Source organism: Chenopodium album, chromosome 7 (assembly GCF_948465745.1).
Source record: "Chenopodium album chromosome 7, dcCheAlbu1.1, whole genome shotgun sequence".
NCBI classification, from domain to species: Eukaryota; Viridiplantae; Streptophyta; class Magnoliopsida; order Caryophyllales; family Amaranthaceae; genus Chenopodium; species Chenopodium album.
The window spans coordinates 51,679,454-51,693,667 of NC_137840.1; the positions used below are offsets into that span (position 1 = coordinate 51,679,454).

At 33.6% G+C, this 14,214-nt stretch overlaps 1 protein-coding gene and 1 pseudogene across 2 annotated transcripts; both read left to right on the forward strand.

Annotated features, from left to right (window-relative positions):
- Window positions 1-450: 450 nt before the first annotated feature.
- On the forward strand, window positions 451-2,580 carry LOC145637901 (B3 domain-containing protein At5g42700-like; annotated as a pseudogene). The gene is made up of 6 exons (XR_014114535.1): window positions 451-593; window positions 718-814; window positions 906-937; window positions 1,056-1,218; window positions 1,962-2,168; window positions 2,265-2,580. The product of XR_014114535.1 is annotated as a B3 domain-containing protein At5g42700-like (transcript).
- A 5,640-nt stretch (window positions 2,581-8,220) lies between these two features.
- LOC145639052 (putative protein phosphatase 2C 12) lies at window positions 8,221-13,944 on the forward strand. Its single transcript, XM_081690165.1, has 10 exons — window positions 8,221-8,441; window positions 8,550-8,857; window positions 9,114-9,285; window positions 9,570-9,723; window positions 9,811-9,874; window positions 10,937-11,044; window positions 12,177-12,302; window positions 12,630-12,862; window positions 12,989-13,188; window positions 13,283-13,944. Exons 2-10 carry the CDS (start codon window positions 8,660-8,662, stop codon window positions 13,306-13,308), a joined length of 1,281 nt encoding a protein of 426 aa, XP_081546291.1. The 5' UTR covers window positions 8,221-8,441; window positions 8,550-8,659; the 3' UTR covers window positions 13,309-13,944.
- Window positions 13,945-14,214: the final 270 nt, after the last annotated feature.

The following is a 14,214-nucleotide window of genomic DNA, read 5'->3' on the forward strand; positions in this document are numbered from 1 at the left end:
AATGATCGTAGCTTTGCTAAAATGACTTTTTTTTTTCTAAGAATTGCAACAATTGACCTAAACACTTGTACTCTCTTTCATTCATTTTTTCCTTTGTTTCATTTTTTTAATATAAAAACTCCTCTCTCTCTCCTCATGACTAATGACTAGGTCATCTATTTGCCTCATTCTAAATTGTAAAACTTCCCAAGCTCAAATGTCATTCGAATTCTGAAGGTTTGCAATGAAAACCCATTCCTCAAAATCTTCGTCGAAGACTACTCTACTCAGCTGACACACCTATTCCAATACAGTGCTATTCCAACGGTCGATTATTGTCCTTTCTTCTCACCTATTTAATTCAAATTCATACCTACCTTCCCTAATTTCATTAACCTCTCCTTTCCACCATTAAATTACAGTACAACATCTAAAAGACTAAAAATACCAAATTCATTACTCAGAAAAACAACTAATTAAAAAAGAAAATGGGAAAAGTGTCGTATGAAGAAAGTCGCCAAAAAAGAGTCGAAGAAAATAAGAAACGATTGGAAGATCTCAATCTCATTCATCTTTCTCAATCTCTCAAAAATCTTTCCCCCAAATCGTCTCCGGTAATAACCCCTCTTTCTCATCTATTCTTTCTGTTCGGGTTTAGTCGTCGCATTATATGTTTAGTACTCGTAAAAATTACATTATCAACGTGACTATTAATGTTTATAAAATTTTGATGAAAAGATGAAGAAGGTTTGGAAGCCTCGGACAGTAGAGAAGAAAATGGTGGCCGTTAGACGATCCGCTCGAGTTGCTAAGTCCTGCCCCTGTTTATGTTGAAGTTCGTTCTCTTCTCCTTCTTTCCCTTAATTTCCCTTTATCTAATTTCTCCACATTTTTTGAATTTCTATCTTAACATTTTTTTTGTACAGGTTCATTTGCCTAGATTGTCCTCGCCTAGAAAGTGAGTTTATTGTAAATCATTCGTTCAAATACTCGACTTGTTCAAATTTAGTTGTCACGTTATTAATGTTTATATTGACGTAACTATTAATTCCGGACGAAAAACTGTTGGGTTGTAGGACGTATGGGGTAGTAAGGGGGAATTATGGAGTAGCAACAGAAGAAGAAAGAGCATCTACAATTGAGAAAGCGGAGAAATTGGTTGCTAAGCTTGAGGAGGAGGGCTACCCTACTGTCATTAGACCAATGCTTCCTTCCCATGTCACTGGCTGCTTTTGGCTGGTAATCTCTTTTAATTAGTTATTATATTATACTTCTTCCGTTTTCTTTTACTTGCAACACTTCCTTAAAAAGGAAATATCACAATACTATACTATATGGAAAAACTATACTATATCCCTTATTTAAAGCACATGACCCACTAAATTGCACTCCTAACAACCACTCATCCTATTTTAAAGTTTATTATATCATGTAAATTCCACCTTTCTTAATTACCGCGCTAAAGGGTGTGTTGCATCTAAAAGAAAACGGAGGAAGTATGTATCTAATTGTTGAAAAATTACTCTTTTATGGTTAATTGGATTGTTGACTATTTGTTTTACTCGGACTTGAAATTCCTCGGAGACCTACGTACGTGTCCAAATGTCTAATTTGGCTAGTAACACCCGTAACCTTCGTTATTGCAAGTGCTGAATTTGACTATTTTATATGATTATTGTTATATGGTATATGGTCCAAACATCAAGAATTTGGTATGGGTACTTGTATGAAAGGAAGAGTTCAAATTATATAGGTGGTAAATTGGGATAGTTTCACAAACTTTAACTTTTAAAATAATGTACATGTATACTTGTATAGATAATTAACATAATTCTACCCAACTGTTACAAAATGATGGATTTATGATGAGTAATGTCAGTACCTGATTTTGATCCTTCATTTTGCTTGTTAGCTATTCATGAAAACTTCACTTATAATCTAAAGCAGTGTACCTAATCAGAGCTCCTCAACTTGATCTTCAGGGTCTTCCTAGTGACTTTTGCAGGACGAGCTTACCTAACAACGACGCAACAATAACTCTGGTAGACGAAGAGGGCGATGAGTACCCGACAGTATACTTACCTCGCAAAACTGGACTAAGTGGAGGTTGGCGCGGCTTTGCTATGGCTCATGAACTTGTTGATGGGGATACTGTCATTTTCCAAGTGATCAGTCACTCGATTTTTAAGGTGAAGAATTTATCTGCGATTGCTTCGTTATTTTCTCAGCTATTTACTTGTTAATTTGTTATGTGAGACATAATTTTGTATGATATGGGGCCGCAGGTATACATTATAAGGAGAAGCGACGATGTAGCTCTAGAGGAATAACTAGCCGCAACTGCAAAGATCTTTTAGAAATACAATTCTGCTGGAACTCTAAAGATCTTTCGGGTGCAAACATCTTTCAGAAATACAAATCTGCTTTAACAGCGAAGATCTTTCAGATTGAGTTTTTTTCTGAAGTCTTTTGTGATCCAAAAACTGAAGCGTCTGCTTGTTAATACTCTAGGCTTTTAGCTAGTGTAACAATTTTCGATATCAGGTGTAAACCATGAATCAAAGTTTTTCTTGTTAATATTCTAGGCGCGTTTAGCTGAGCTAGTCTTGCTATCATAATTTTGCTATGAAATTAATCAATTATATCATAATTTTGCTATGAAACCTGAACATGGATGTGAAACCTTTTTGCTGAAGTTGATCAATTTTTCAATTGTGGACCTCCCATTTGTTTGTTTGGCGTAGTGTTTATTGAGATGATTAATATAAATGCAAACATATTGTTTCTGGTTTGCATTTCACATTTTTTTTTTTTGGAAAAGTAAGCCGGAAATTATAAATCAAGTTCTGCCAAAGTTAATAAACTTTGATGGAAAGAGTTCATACAAACACGCACGCTCCGCATTACCGTTTGTATTGATCTTGTTCAGCACGGATAATGAATCACTTTCCAGGCTTTTGATGGGTTTCGAACACTAGACGTCAAAGAAACAAGATCTCCCTTCCTTACCATCTTAACCAATAACAACTAGATAATTCATATTTATGTGATAAAAATTGTTATTATATTAATTTTAAAATATTAGATAAAATTTCTAATCTCAAAAGATAATATTTTGTATTTAATTAATTTAAACTTTAAAATCTCATTCGCCAATTTTGCTTACGCGGCATTTGAATTATTTAATTGTAAAATAAATTAATAATCTCTTATTTAATTGGCTAGCACTTAAATTTATAATCTACATAGCACGCTAAGAAAATTAAATCCTACGTGGCTCTCTAAAAACTCGGGGAAAAACTCCCCTTTAAATATATATATTAGATTGATGTCATTTATACATATAAATATAACTATAAATGACATGCATCAATTAAAAAGGAAATACGAGATAAACAGTTTGAAAAAAAAAAAAAAGAGTAATAAAATCAACATTTCACAAACAATAGAGGGTTAAAAAATATCTTTTTATACTCTTTATCAATTTTAGTAACATAATTTTTAAAATTTATCAATAACATACCTAATCGATGATGATATATTTCATTGTGTAAAAAAAATGATAATATATTTCATAAAGAAACAATTTAATCGAAGTGGTAACTCGATGCAACGTCCGGACCGCACACTAGTCATAATATAAAGTATAAACAAACACTGAGTACACAAAAATATCCTAACACCAAAGTATAAAAGAAACATTGAACTAACCACTAGTTGACTTGCATCATGTTATAAAAGCCTCCTAAGCACGAGTATTAATAAAAGTGAGTTTCATGAACAAAGGTTATTAAAATCGGGATTCTTCTTTAAATCGAAAAGGCCACTCAAAATCGAATCGTAGAATCGTAAGATTCTACGGACATGCATAATCAAGACGTCATATTTAAATTTAATTGAAAATATTTAAATTTTAAGTTTATAACCTAATTATTAATAGAAAATAGTTGTTTATCCACTAAGCAACCAACAATTGATTATATATACTTATAAATAACGTTGTAGGCATGTTTTAAACTTGTAAGGTTTTTGCTAGTTAAGAGAAATATGTAGAATTGGATAGAATCGCAAATTGAATCGTGTGACATACGTATATCGTATATCGTGAGTTTCTAAAATTTAAATCGAGATTTTAATAACAACTAGTGTGCAGCCCGAGCGTTGCCCCGGGTTGCTACTTTTATATTCGTGCAATTGGGGCATTTTTATAAGGATTTTGAAATATGAAATTGATATTATTGATTTTTTTAAAAAAAAAATAATTAAATCATTTGATTTACACTTGTGTGCAATTTTTTATAATGTTTACAACACTCTTGATAATGGGCTAAGATGGTTAATAAGCCACGCTTGATATATAAGTGGTTGGGGGTTCAAATCCCCTTAACATCATATTTTTTGTATTTGTGAAGTGACGTGGTGTATTGTACAAGGATTGGCACATGGACATTTTTATAAGTAAATTGCTATTTGCCACAATGAAATTACTCAAGCTATAGTATTAAAAGACTTTTATGCCCCTTATAATTTTGAAAATTACTTAACAATCTAACCATTATTAACTACTAACTTTGTCTTAGCTCCACCACCCATACCACCACTCATCTTTGACTGGTCCACCACCACGACTCCACCTTGACCATCATACACCACAACTCCACCTTGAATGGTCCACCACCCACGACATATAAAATGAGTCGACGACGGTCGGCGTTCATATCGGAGGCACTTGGTGGGGACTACAACCGTCGAGTCAAGTATATGTCGGACTTTTTTTTCAATTTTCGTTGTACCCAGTCGCATGTTATATGCGACTACACCGTGGTAGAGTCGCACGCTATATGCGACTGTACCGTGGCGTAGTCGCACGCTATATGCGACTCCACCACGGTGTAATCGCATGATATATGCGGCTATGTCGTGGTGGAGTCGCATATAGCACGCGACTATGGTTTTTGTGCGAAAATAAAAAAAAATTTACCGGTGTTTTCCCCACATTTCCTGGCAAATGAACCCCCTTCCCACGCCGCGATTCCATTGTCGTCGGCTTCTTCCTTTTCTAGTTGATTTGGTATGATAAGTGGTTGATTTGGTGTGATAGATAGTGAGAAAATTGGATGATTCCGACGACCTTAGGGTGGTGGTGGTGATGGTGTTTAACGTGATGGTGATTCCGGCAATCTTAGGGTGGTGGTGGTGGTGATGGTGTTTAGGGTGATTGTGGTGGAAGGAGTATGGTTGGTGAGAAAAATTGAATGATGTCAAACATGTAAGTTATAAGGGTAAATGAGTAATCTAATACCGCGCCCTAAGTAATTCTATTGTGGCATTTAGTAACCCCCTTTTTTAAATGTCTTTTAATAGACTAGTATAGATGTTCATAACTAACTTTTTTTTTTATTCGCATTGTATATGTAGCCAATGTCACAAAATTAGATTTTTTTTTAGAATAGTCCATGGGCTTTGTCATGGATAAGCACGTGGCCCTATCCACAAGGATCATGGGCCATGCTTGGGTCATGGTTTTGTAATTTCAAGTCGACCTAACATATTGAGTAGCCTTTGGGCTAATGGTGTAGCCTAACCGACCCAAAGTCATCTTTATTTAAGAAACATTGATTTTGAAAGGGCAACAAATAGTTAAATACTGGCTTAAAAATTATTGTAAACAACCAATCACCATTCTTTTTCTTCTTTCATTTTATCCGACCTTCTCTCATCATTCTCCAATTTGTATTTATGTGCTTCCTCTAGGTTTTTTTTTTATTATTTTTTTTATTTTTAAAAATTTTTTTTTTTAAAAAAGTTACACACTAAAATTAAATAAGAAAAATGTCACCAATTATAGTGAGAAAATAAATTTTTATTGTCACTTAAATTAGACATGGTAAAAGTGTAAAACTGACCCATAATACCAAATTGAGACTCACACTTCTGAAATCAAGTCTTTCCCTGATTCATCATACCCGATCAAATCTAATAAGATAATCAATGTTCCTAATGTTAATATTACTTATAAAAATAGAGCGACAATAGAATCAAAATGATTTGACCAAACTTGAACCCAAAATCTATCTTAACCATGCATTGATAATACAATCTAAACCCGACCTTAATAACCTAATTGCCATCTCAAACATGAGTAAACATAGGGGTTTACCATTAAATAATATTGGTGGTTGAAAATTCTATAGTATGAAGTTTCAATAAACTATGATGTACGCTTTTTTAAATAAATAAATATAGAAAAAATGTATCATAATAAGCAAAATCCAACCTCCATTTGGTATCCCTATTAAAATATTGCAATGATGATATTCTATAAAGTGGTAAAGTAAATTGAAAATCTCCTTTTGGTTGAAAGAATACTCAACATGTTTACAATTTCCACATTCTTTACAAAATCAATTTTGCTCAACATCTAAATCTAGAACATTGACATGTTCTAGCCTTTTGTAATAAAGCCACTAATCATCATAAAAAGCACTCAATTTAGGTGATGATACTTATATAAGTAGTCATATAACACACTATTTTTTTTTTTTTTATTATTATTATTATTATTATTATTATTAAGCCTAATTTATTTATAATTGGTTACAAAATAATTAAGATTATCTACAATAATTCTTGGAAAAGTTTCCTCAAAAAAAATAAATAATTCTTGGAAAAGCTTAAATAATAATCATCCCTAAGACTACGCTATAAGTTAGGACCATGAACATGCAAATGATAAGAAAGTCAAGAGAGTAAGAATAGAGTAGATATATAGACGAAGAATAAAGAAAAATAAGGATAATGGTATGTTTGATGTAGGTCCCATTTTTTGCAAGGTAAACACCGGCTCATATACGGCTGGATTTAGCGCCGAATTCTCGACGTTGTCGTTGAGGTATTTTTTGACATCTCTATTCTCATTCTAGTGATGATATTGTACGACTATGAGAGAGAAGTTTAAAAGTTCTTAAAGAAAAACATTTGGAACTAACGTAATTTGCATCACTCATTAGTCATTACCTTAAAGATTAACCCATTTTGTTTTGTATGTTTAGATTTAAAATTTGATGGGATTTGAGTTTAAAACTTTATCAAATGAGATAATACTTTGATTTTTAGTACGTTATTCCATTATGTTTATGTGTATATCAAATTTAAAGTATTTAAACATGTACATTGGTGATCATGAAAAAATTCCAATGAAATAATCTATTAATGGCAAAGGTTTTTTTTTGTTTTTTTTTTTCCAATTCTAGTAACATTAAAAAAAAGAACAATTTTAATTATTAAAAACATATTATGGTTACAGAGTAGTAAAGTTTAGTGTCCTTATGCAATTCGAAGAACAAAACTCCGCAATATGTAAGTCAATAAATATTTCAATATAATATTAACGTTGTCACTTGTATAATTGTAAAACAATTCATAATCTACACTGGCCGTTGTTGTTGAGTTATACATGTAAAGAAAATGTAGTCATATGCGGTCTTATTTGATTCATTCAAAATTGTTTAAAAAGAAGAAAAAAAAAAAGAGTGAGAGGGAGAGACTTGTATAAATTTTATTTTTCGATATATTTTAAAGGACTATGCTAACGAATACCCTTGGTGCGTTAGATATACATTTTAGATATTTGTTATTAATTGGGAATGCATGCTAATATCACTGGTCGACCCGTGTAATTAATACTCATTTAAATTTTATATTTCTACTTTTAGCTATCTTATTTAGCATGCATTGTCGGGAGATTCATTAGCTTTTGCCTTTTTTTTTTTTAAAAAATAAATAAATAAATTATTCTAAATATGCAATTTCAAAATTTATATCGATGAAGGTAGTGATCTAAAAGGACAAGATTTAGCCTAAGTTTATAATAACAATCCATCAATTCCTATTTTGTGCCATAAAACCAGTCATATAATCCCAAAATTTGAATATCAAATGTCACCTCTCAAATTAACCAACTAAATTAGCTAATCATCCAAATATTAAAATGAATAATAAATTGAATGATAACTTAGTCAATTTAGCATGGAAAATCATCAAAATTGTGAAGAATTGGTCCATACATGACAATGTAAAACCAAACACACACATTTGACACATTAGTCATTAGACATTACTCACATTACACATAACACCGAGTAATAATCATCTGTAAACCCTCCAAATAAATAAAAATAAAAAAATAAAAAAATAAACAAACCAAAAATCCAAATAAGAAACGAAAAAAATTAAAAAAAAAAAAAAACACACACACACAAAAACAAACGAAACACCACCATTTCCGCACTCTCCCCTTATTTTCTCTCTCCTCTTTTTCTCTCTCTACAATGGAATTTCTGCTCTTCGCCGGGATCCGCGTTTCTCGATCACTTCAAACCGCCATTTTCACCGCCGTTTCTCCTCCTTCTTTCTCCGTCTAACCGCCGTCTCGATCTCTCTCTCTCTCTTCCCCTGTTTCTGTACGTCTGTCTCTCTCTCTTCAATCTCCGTTCAAAATCATTTTGATTGATTGTTTTTTGTTGGTTTTTTGTAAATGTTTTGATTACATTGTTGTTTGATTAATGCAGAGGTTTTTTATGTGCATTGTTGAGCGATTTAGAGATTAGGGTGTTTGTGATTTTGAGTTGATTGATTCGATTTTTGATTTGGGGGTGAAAATTGAGGAAAACCCAAAACGATGTCGTCGAGAGGCGACCATCAAACGGTTCCTTTATCGGTGTTGTTAAGGAGGGAGCAGAATAGTGAGAGAATCGAGAATCCAGAACTTTCTTATGGTCAAGCTAATCAAATTAAGAAAGGCGAAGATTTTACCCTTTTGAAGACTGAATGCCAGCGTATTGTTGGTGATGGTGTTACCACTTTCTCCGTTTTTGGGGTAATTTCTCGATTTTTCGATTATTTTTGTGGTTTTTTTTTTTTTTTTGGTTGTTGTTGTTGTTGTTGTGGAATTTATGATCATTATTGAATTGATATTGTGTTGATTGATTGATTTGTTGTTTAAGAATCAATGAGGTTGATGGGAGTAAGTTTGTTATTGTCAATTTGGTTGGTATTTGATGTGGGGCTGAAACTGTTGTGTTGAATGAGATTGATTGTTTGATTGATTGATGGGAGTAAGTTTGTAATTGCAGCTGTTTGATGGACATAATGGATCTGCTGCTGCTATCTATGCCAAAGAACATCTTTTGAGTAATGTTTTAAGCGCGATGCCAACGGATCTTAATCGAGATGATTGGGTTGCAGCGTTGCCCAGGGCTTTGGTTGCTGGATTTGTCAAAACGGATAAAGATTTTTTGGAGAAAGGTGAAATTATGATTGTGAATTTTGTTATTACTTGTCTCTAGATTAATGTATTGGAAGTTTGAAATTAAAATTTGAGGAATTTGAGTAGTATTCGACGTTTATTTTGGGTCGATTTTCTCAGCAGTTGGGTGTTGGTAAGTTGGACATTGACGCCTTGACTGTGACTTGGCTGACTGATATGACAATCTTTTTCTCTATTTGAAAGAGTGTGTTTTGTAATCTTTTAAAAGACTTGATTTCGTGATGACGCGTGATAAGTAACGAGTGGGTAGCTTTGTTTACAGGACAAGCGTCGGGAACTACTGTTACCTTTGCGATTATTGAAGGATGGTCTATAACTGTAGCATCAGTAGGGGACTCACGTTGCATACTTGAATCTGCTGAGGGTGAGATAATTTGTTTATCTGCTGATCACAGGCTTGAGAGCAATGAAGAAGAGTAAGTCGTAGGCACAACATAGTTCTACTAGTCACCTTAATTCTGTGCTACTGTCGATGTTAACATATTAGTTCAACATGTTATCAGGAGAGATCGTGTTACAGCCTGTGGAGGTGAAGTTGGTCGGCTTAATACTGGTGGTGGAACTGAGGTAACTTTTTTTTTTTTTGTTTTTTCTCCGGAAATCTATTCTTCTCTCTCTTTTGATTTTCCTGTTTATTCACTACATCTTCTTGCTTGAATTGATAGTGTTTTAAACTTTTAATCCTTCTTTTTTCACTGGAATCCATCTTGTTGCCTAATGTATCAGACTTACTAGAAATGCCTGATATATGTATTTGAGGTTAATGTTTATTTATTTGTTTTGTTTTATCCTATATACCAGACTATGCTCGTTGTAGTGCACTGGGCATATTGAAAATCCAATTAAACATAAAATATGATACAGTAATTAGGCAGAGACATTATCCTTTTTTTTTTTTGGTTATATTTTTTTGTTATAGATAATTAGACATTTTAGATTTTGAAAAGTATGATATGAAGAGTTTTGGATGGATTGCACACATATACATCATTAAGGTTTTGTAGAGATTTAGTGCATATTTCTCTCTTATTATATAAGATGTTAGTGTCCAAGTAAAGTCCAAAATAGGTTTCTATGACAAAATAGGGGTACTTTTTAACTTGAATGAGTGAATCTCTGTGCTTAGTTAATTACCCACCTATAAGGTAACCACTTAATTTTTTCTTTTACCTGTAAACTATTATCTACATTTACTACTGTGTGGTTGTTGAATGAAAAGATGAAAAAGTTCCTGTAAATCTGCAGTTGTAAAGGGATACAAGTGCTGGATATCATCTTCTTACAATCCTGTCTTCATAGGGAAGACAAAATGATTAAATGGATTGGCGACATATCATTTCATAACTGACTGTAAAAGTGGACATTCAATTGTTTGGTCTACCCCATATCATTTTGGCTGGACTTTAGAGTAATATATGCTGAATGTGTACCTAAGGCTTATTGAATCCTCTCCGGATGCCTCTTCTTCTGACGGAATTCCAGTGAAGTGGATGAAGTACTAAAATCTGGAGCATGTTTTGCGCCAGATTTTATCTTATGTGTTATGCAAATTTTATAATTATTTTGCCCTCAGCGTCACTTTTTCCTATTTTGTTACTAACTGGAGCATGTTATTCAATGCATATACAGATTGGTCCGTTGAGATGTTGGCCTGGTGGCCTTTGTCTATCTCGCTCCCTTGGAGATAGGGATGTTGGCGAGTTTATAGTTCCAGTCCCTCATGTGAAACAAGTGAGGGTATGTCGACTATTTACCAATATTCTTCTTTTGCTTGATCATCAATGCTGTCAATGTGTTTTGGAAAAGCTTGCAGATTATAATGTTTTTAATTTTTACGAAATGTATATCCTTGACCTCTTTGAATTTCGCATAATAATTTACTTGTTTTATGTTGAAGTTCCTGAGATTTGTTCACATTTCCTTTTCTTTGTATATATCTTAGACATGGTCAAATTAGACTTTCTTGACTACCTGTGAGATGATTTCAATCATATATTAGAGCAAAGTTAATGATAGATATTTTTAAAGAAGTAAAGTCCACTGAAATCTTGTTATCTTGTTAGATGCCTTTTTATCTGAAGCATGAGTATGAACGAAGACATTCAGTCAAATCAAAGTTTTAGATAACGGCCTTTTTTAGGTTGTGATGGGCAGTTCGCACTTGTCTCTCATCTTGCTTTAGTATGATATTATAGGCTTTCAAAGAGTCACTAAGGCAATGATGCGGTCTTTAAAATCTTTTGTGATACTACGACAGCTATTGCCGCTGTCAGTTCTAGACTTCTAGTACATGTCTACGACTATAAGTAGCAAATGTAAATTATGTGCAATTATCAAGCTTTCTGGTTATAAACACTCACATCCCCCTAGCCTCAATGTCCCGAAACTATGCTTTTAAATTTTTTTTTTTAAAAAAGGTTTACAAAGTTGTAAATGGCTACCTGTCTCTGTAGTTTTGTACTTCCTCTGTCCCTCTTTAATCTTTACATTGGAATCTTTTTTGAGAGAAGAATGGTCAAAGCATAAAGTTTTAAAAGTAACGGAGGGAGTAGGTGGGTATAAGTTGAAGATGCATTGTTTCATGACCCTTTCTGAATTTTGACAACTCTATGATGTATATCTGTTGGGCTTAATCTAGTATGAGACTACCTCAGAAATGCTTAATGTGAGACATTGATGATACTTCCTACTTTAGTGATGTTTGCTGCCTTTTTCGGGACTGCTATTTATTTATTTATTTTATGTCTAATGTTTGTAATAAGTTAGCATTAAGGCAATCTCACTGAGACATCTTTATATCTGTTATTTGATTTAACTAGAAATTTAAGTGTATCAAGTTTCTGATAGGATCTGCTTCTGAATTTTGCAGCTGTCAACTGCTGGTGGTAGGCTTATTATCGCCAGTGATGGTGTGTGGGATATTATAAGTTTTGAAGCAGCACTTAATTGTAGTCGAACAATGGCAGCAGAGACAGCAGCTGTCCAAATTGTCAAGGTATGCTGAACAGTCGTGTGCTTTGTTACTCCCATGTACAGGAAAAAGTGTTTTCTGAGCAGCAATCTATTTATATATATATATATATATGTGTGTGTGTGTGTGTGTGTGTGAATTACTTTTCCTACATTATGATTTAGAAATGTGGAAATATAATTCGGTACAATGGTACATTGGGTTTTTTTCCAAAATTTAATAGATCTGGGAGTTGCCTCTTTATATGGGTCAGTGGGTGTAAAAGCCATTTGTGTAATTGTGTTTATTTAATTGTGAGTCTGCAACTGTGTCTAATAAAGCTTATTTCTATCCTTTGCGTACAAATTGCAGGAAGCAGTGCAGGTGAAAGGTATCAGGGATGATACAACCTGTATAGTGGTTGACATTTTCCCACCAGAGAAGAATCTCCCTTCTCCTGCACCAAAAAAACCAGGAAAAGGAGTTTTTAAGGCCATCTTCCGAAAGAAGTCAGCTGAGTCAACATCTCAAGCGGAACGAGAGTACTTGGAACCAGATGTGGTTGAGGAGATGTTTGAAGATGGATCTGCATGTCTTACAGAAAGGTTTTCTCTCTTTTTGATCATTTCTCACTGTGACTTAGCCATCTGGGTTTTCCTTCGTCACTCTGCAATAATTGTGAACTTGTGCATTTCAGGATTTTTTTTTTAATAGTAAATTTTGTCTTGCAGGCTTGATACCAAATATCCACTTTGCAATATGTTCAAGTTGTTCATGTGTGCAATTTGTCAAGCCGAGATTAAACCCGGAGATGGTATTTCAATACATGCCGGCTCTTCCAATCGGAAAACTCGCCCCTGGGATGGCCCTTTCTTGTGCCAAAGTTGCCAAGAAAAGAGAGAAGCAATGGAAGGGAAAAGACCGTCTGGAAGTATGTTTTGCTGTCTTTAGATATCTGCTTATAGGTTACGAGTAGTTGTAAATGATCCTAACCTTTGAATTATTGCATTTCTACCCTCGTGCAGATAGATATAACAGTGATAGTGATTAGCTGGCAGTAATTTCGGTATGTGGTTGGCAAAGTTCGATTGGTGATGCCTGTGATGGAAGAATTGAAAATTGGAGGTTTGTCCCGTTGCTTGAATTTATTTCTTCGACTCACAAAGGAGTTGAAGCATATATCTAGGTTCGTTTGGCGTTGCTGAGTGTACCTCTTCCCTCCTTAATCCTTATATGTTATTTCAAGTCAGAATCTCATATTTAGAAGTGGCTAACCTAATTTAGCTTCTTCCCCTCACTGGTGAGTGTTTAATTATCTCGATTACGTGAGCCTCCGTTGGAAGTTTAGTGGAAGGTTGATAAACCTATTTACTTGCTGCTTGCTGTTCTCTCCGTAGCTCAGCTGAAGGGAGTATTTAGGTTTCGTTCTGCTTCTCTGGTCAATTCAGCTGTATACTACATCCATACATAGAATTCCCACTGTATACTATTTCCGAAAGGGGCATTCGGGTTTTTATTATCTATACGGACGTACACATAGTATTCTTTATAGCGCAAAATTAATTATTTGAGTTAACTCAACCAATTTGTTGAAATATAGAAGCTTCTTTCCTTAAGATTCTTAAGCAACTAGGAAAGTGGTGAATTTTTAAATAGAAATCTCATGGTTTTATGATATTCTTTCTGTTCAACTGATCTTGTTTTTATCGTATTTCTGAAAGTTAATCATTTGTGGTTAATGTAATCAATTGGGTTATGAGAGGTGGCAGTCAGTTTAGACATGTGCAATAATTTAATCAAACATTTTAAATTTATGGAATTATTTTGGAGCCATTGAAAATTATAGGTTAATTTTTTTCCCCTTTTTTGGTTTTTATTTAGTTGAATTTAATTGATTGATTTATTCAATGTTTGACATCGAAGATAAAGCAGCTGATTTGATGATTTGCAACATGTA

What these genes read in the sequence shown, in the direction of transcription:
- LOC145639052 (XM_081690165.1), top strand. Translation starts at nt 8,660, where the DNA reads ATGTCGTCGAGAGGCGACCATCAAACGGTTCCTTTATCGGTGTTGTTA. An exon ending in TAAAGATTTTTTGGAGAAAG is followed by an intron (nt 9,286 to 9,569) that starts GTGAAATTATGA and finishes CTTTGTTTACAG; the next exon opens with GACAAGCGTCGGGAACTACT. An exon ending in CTTGAGAGCAATGAAGAAGA is followed by an intron (nt 9,724 to 9,810) that starts GTAAGTCGTAGG and finishes ACATGTTATCAG; the next exon opens with GAGAGATCGTGTTACAGCCT.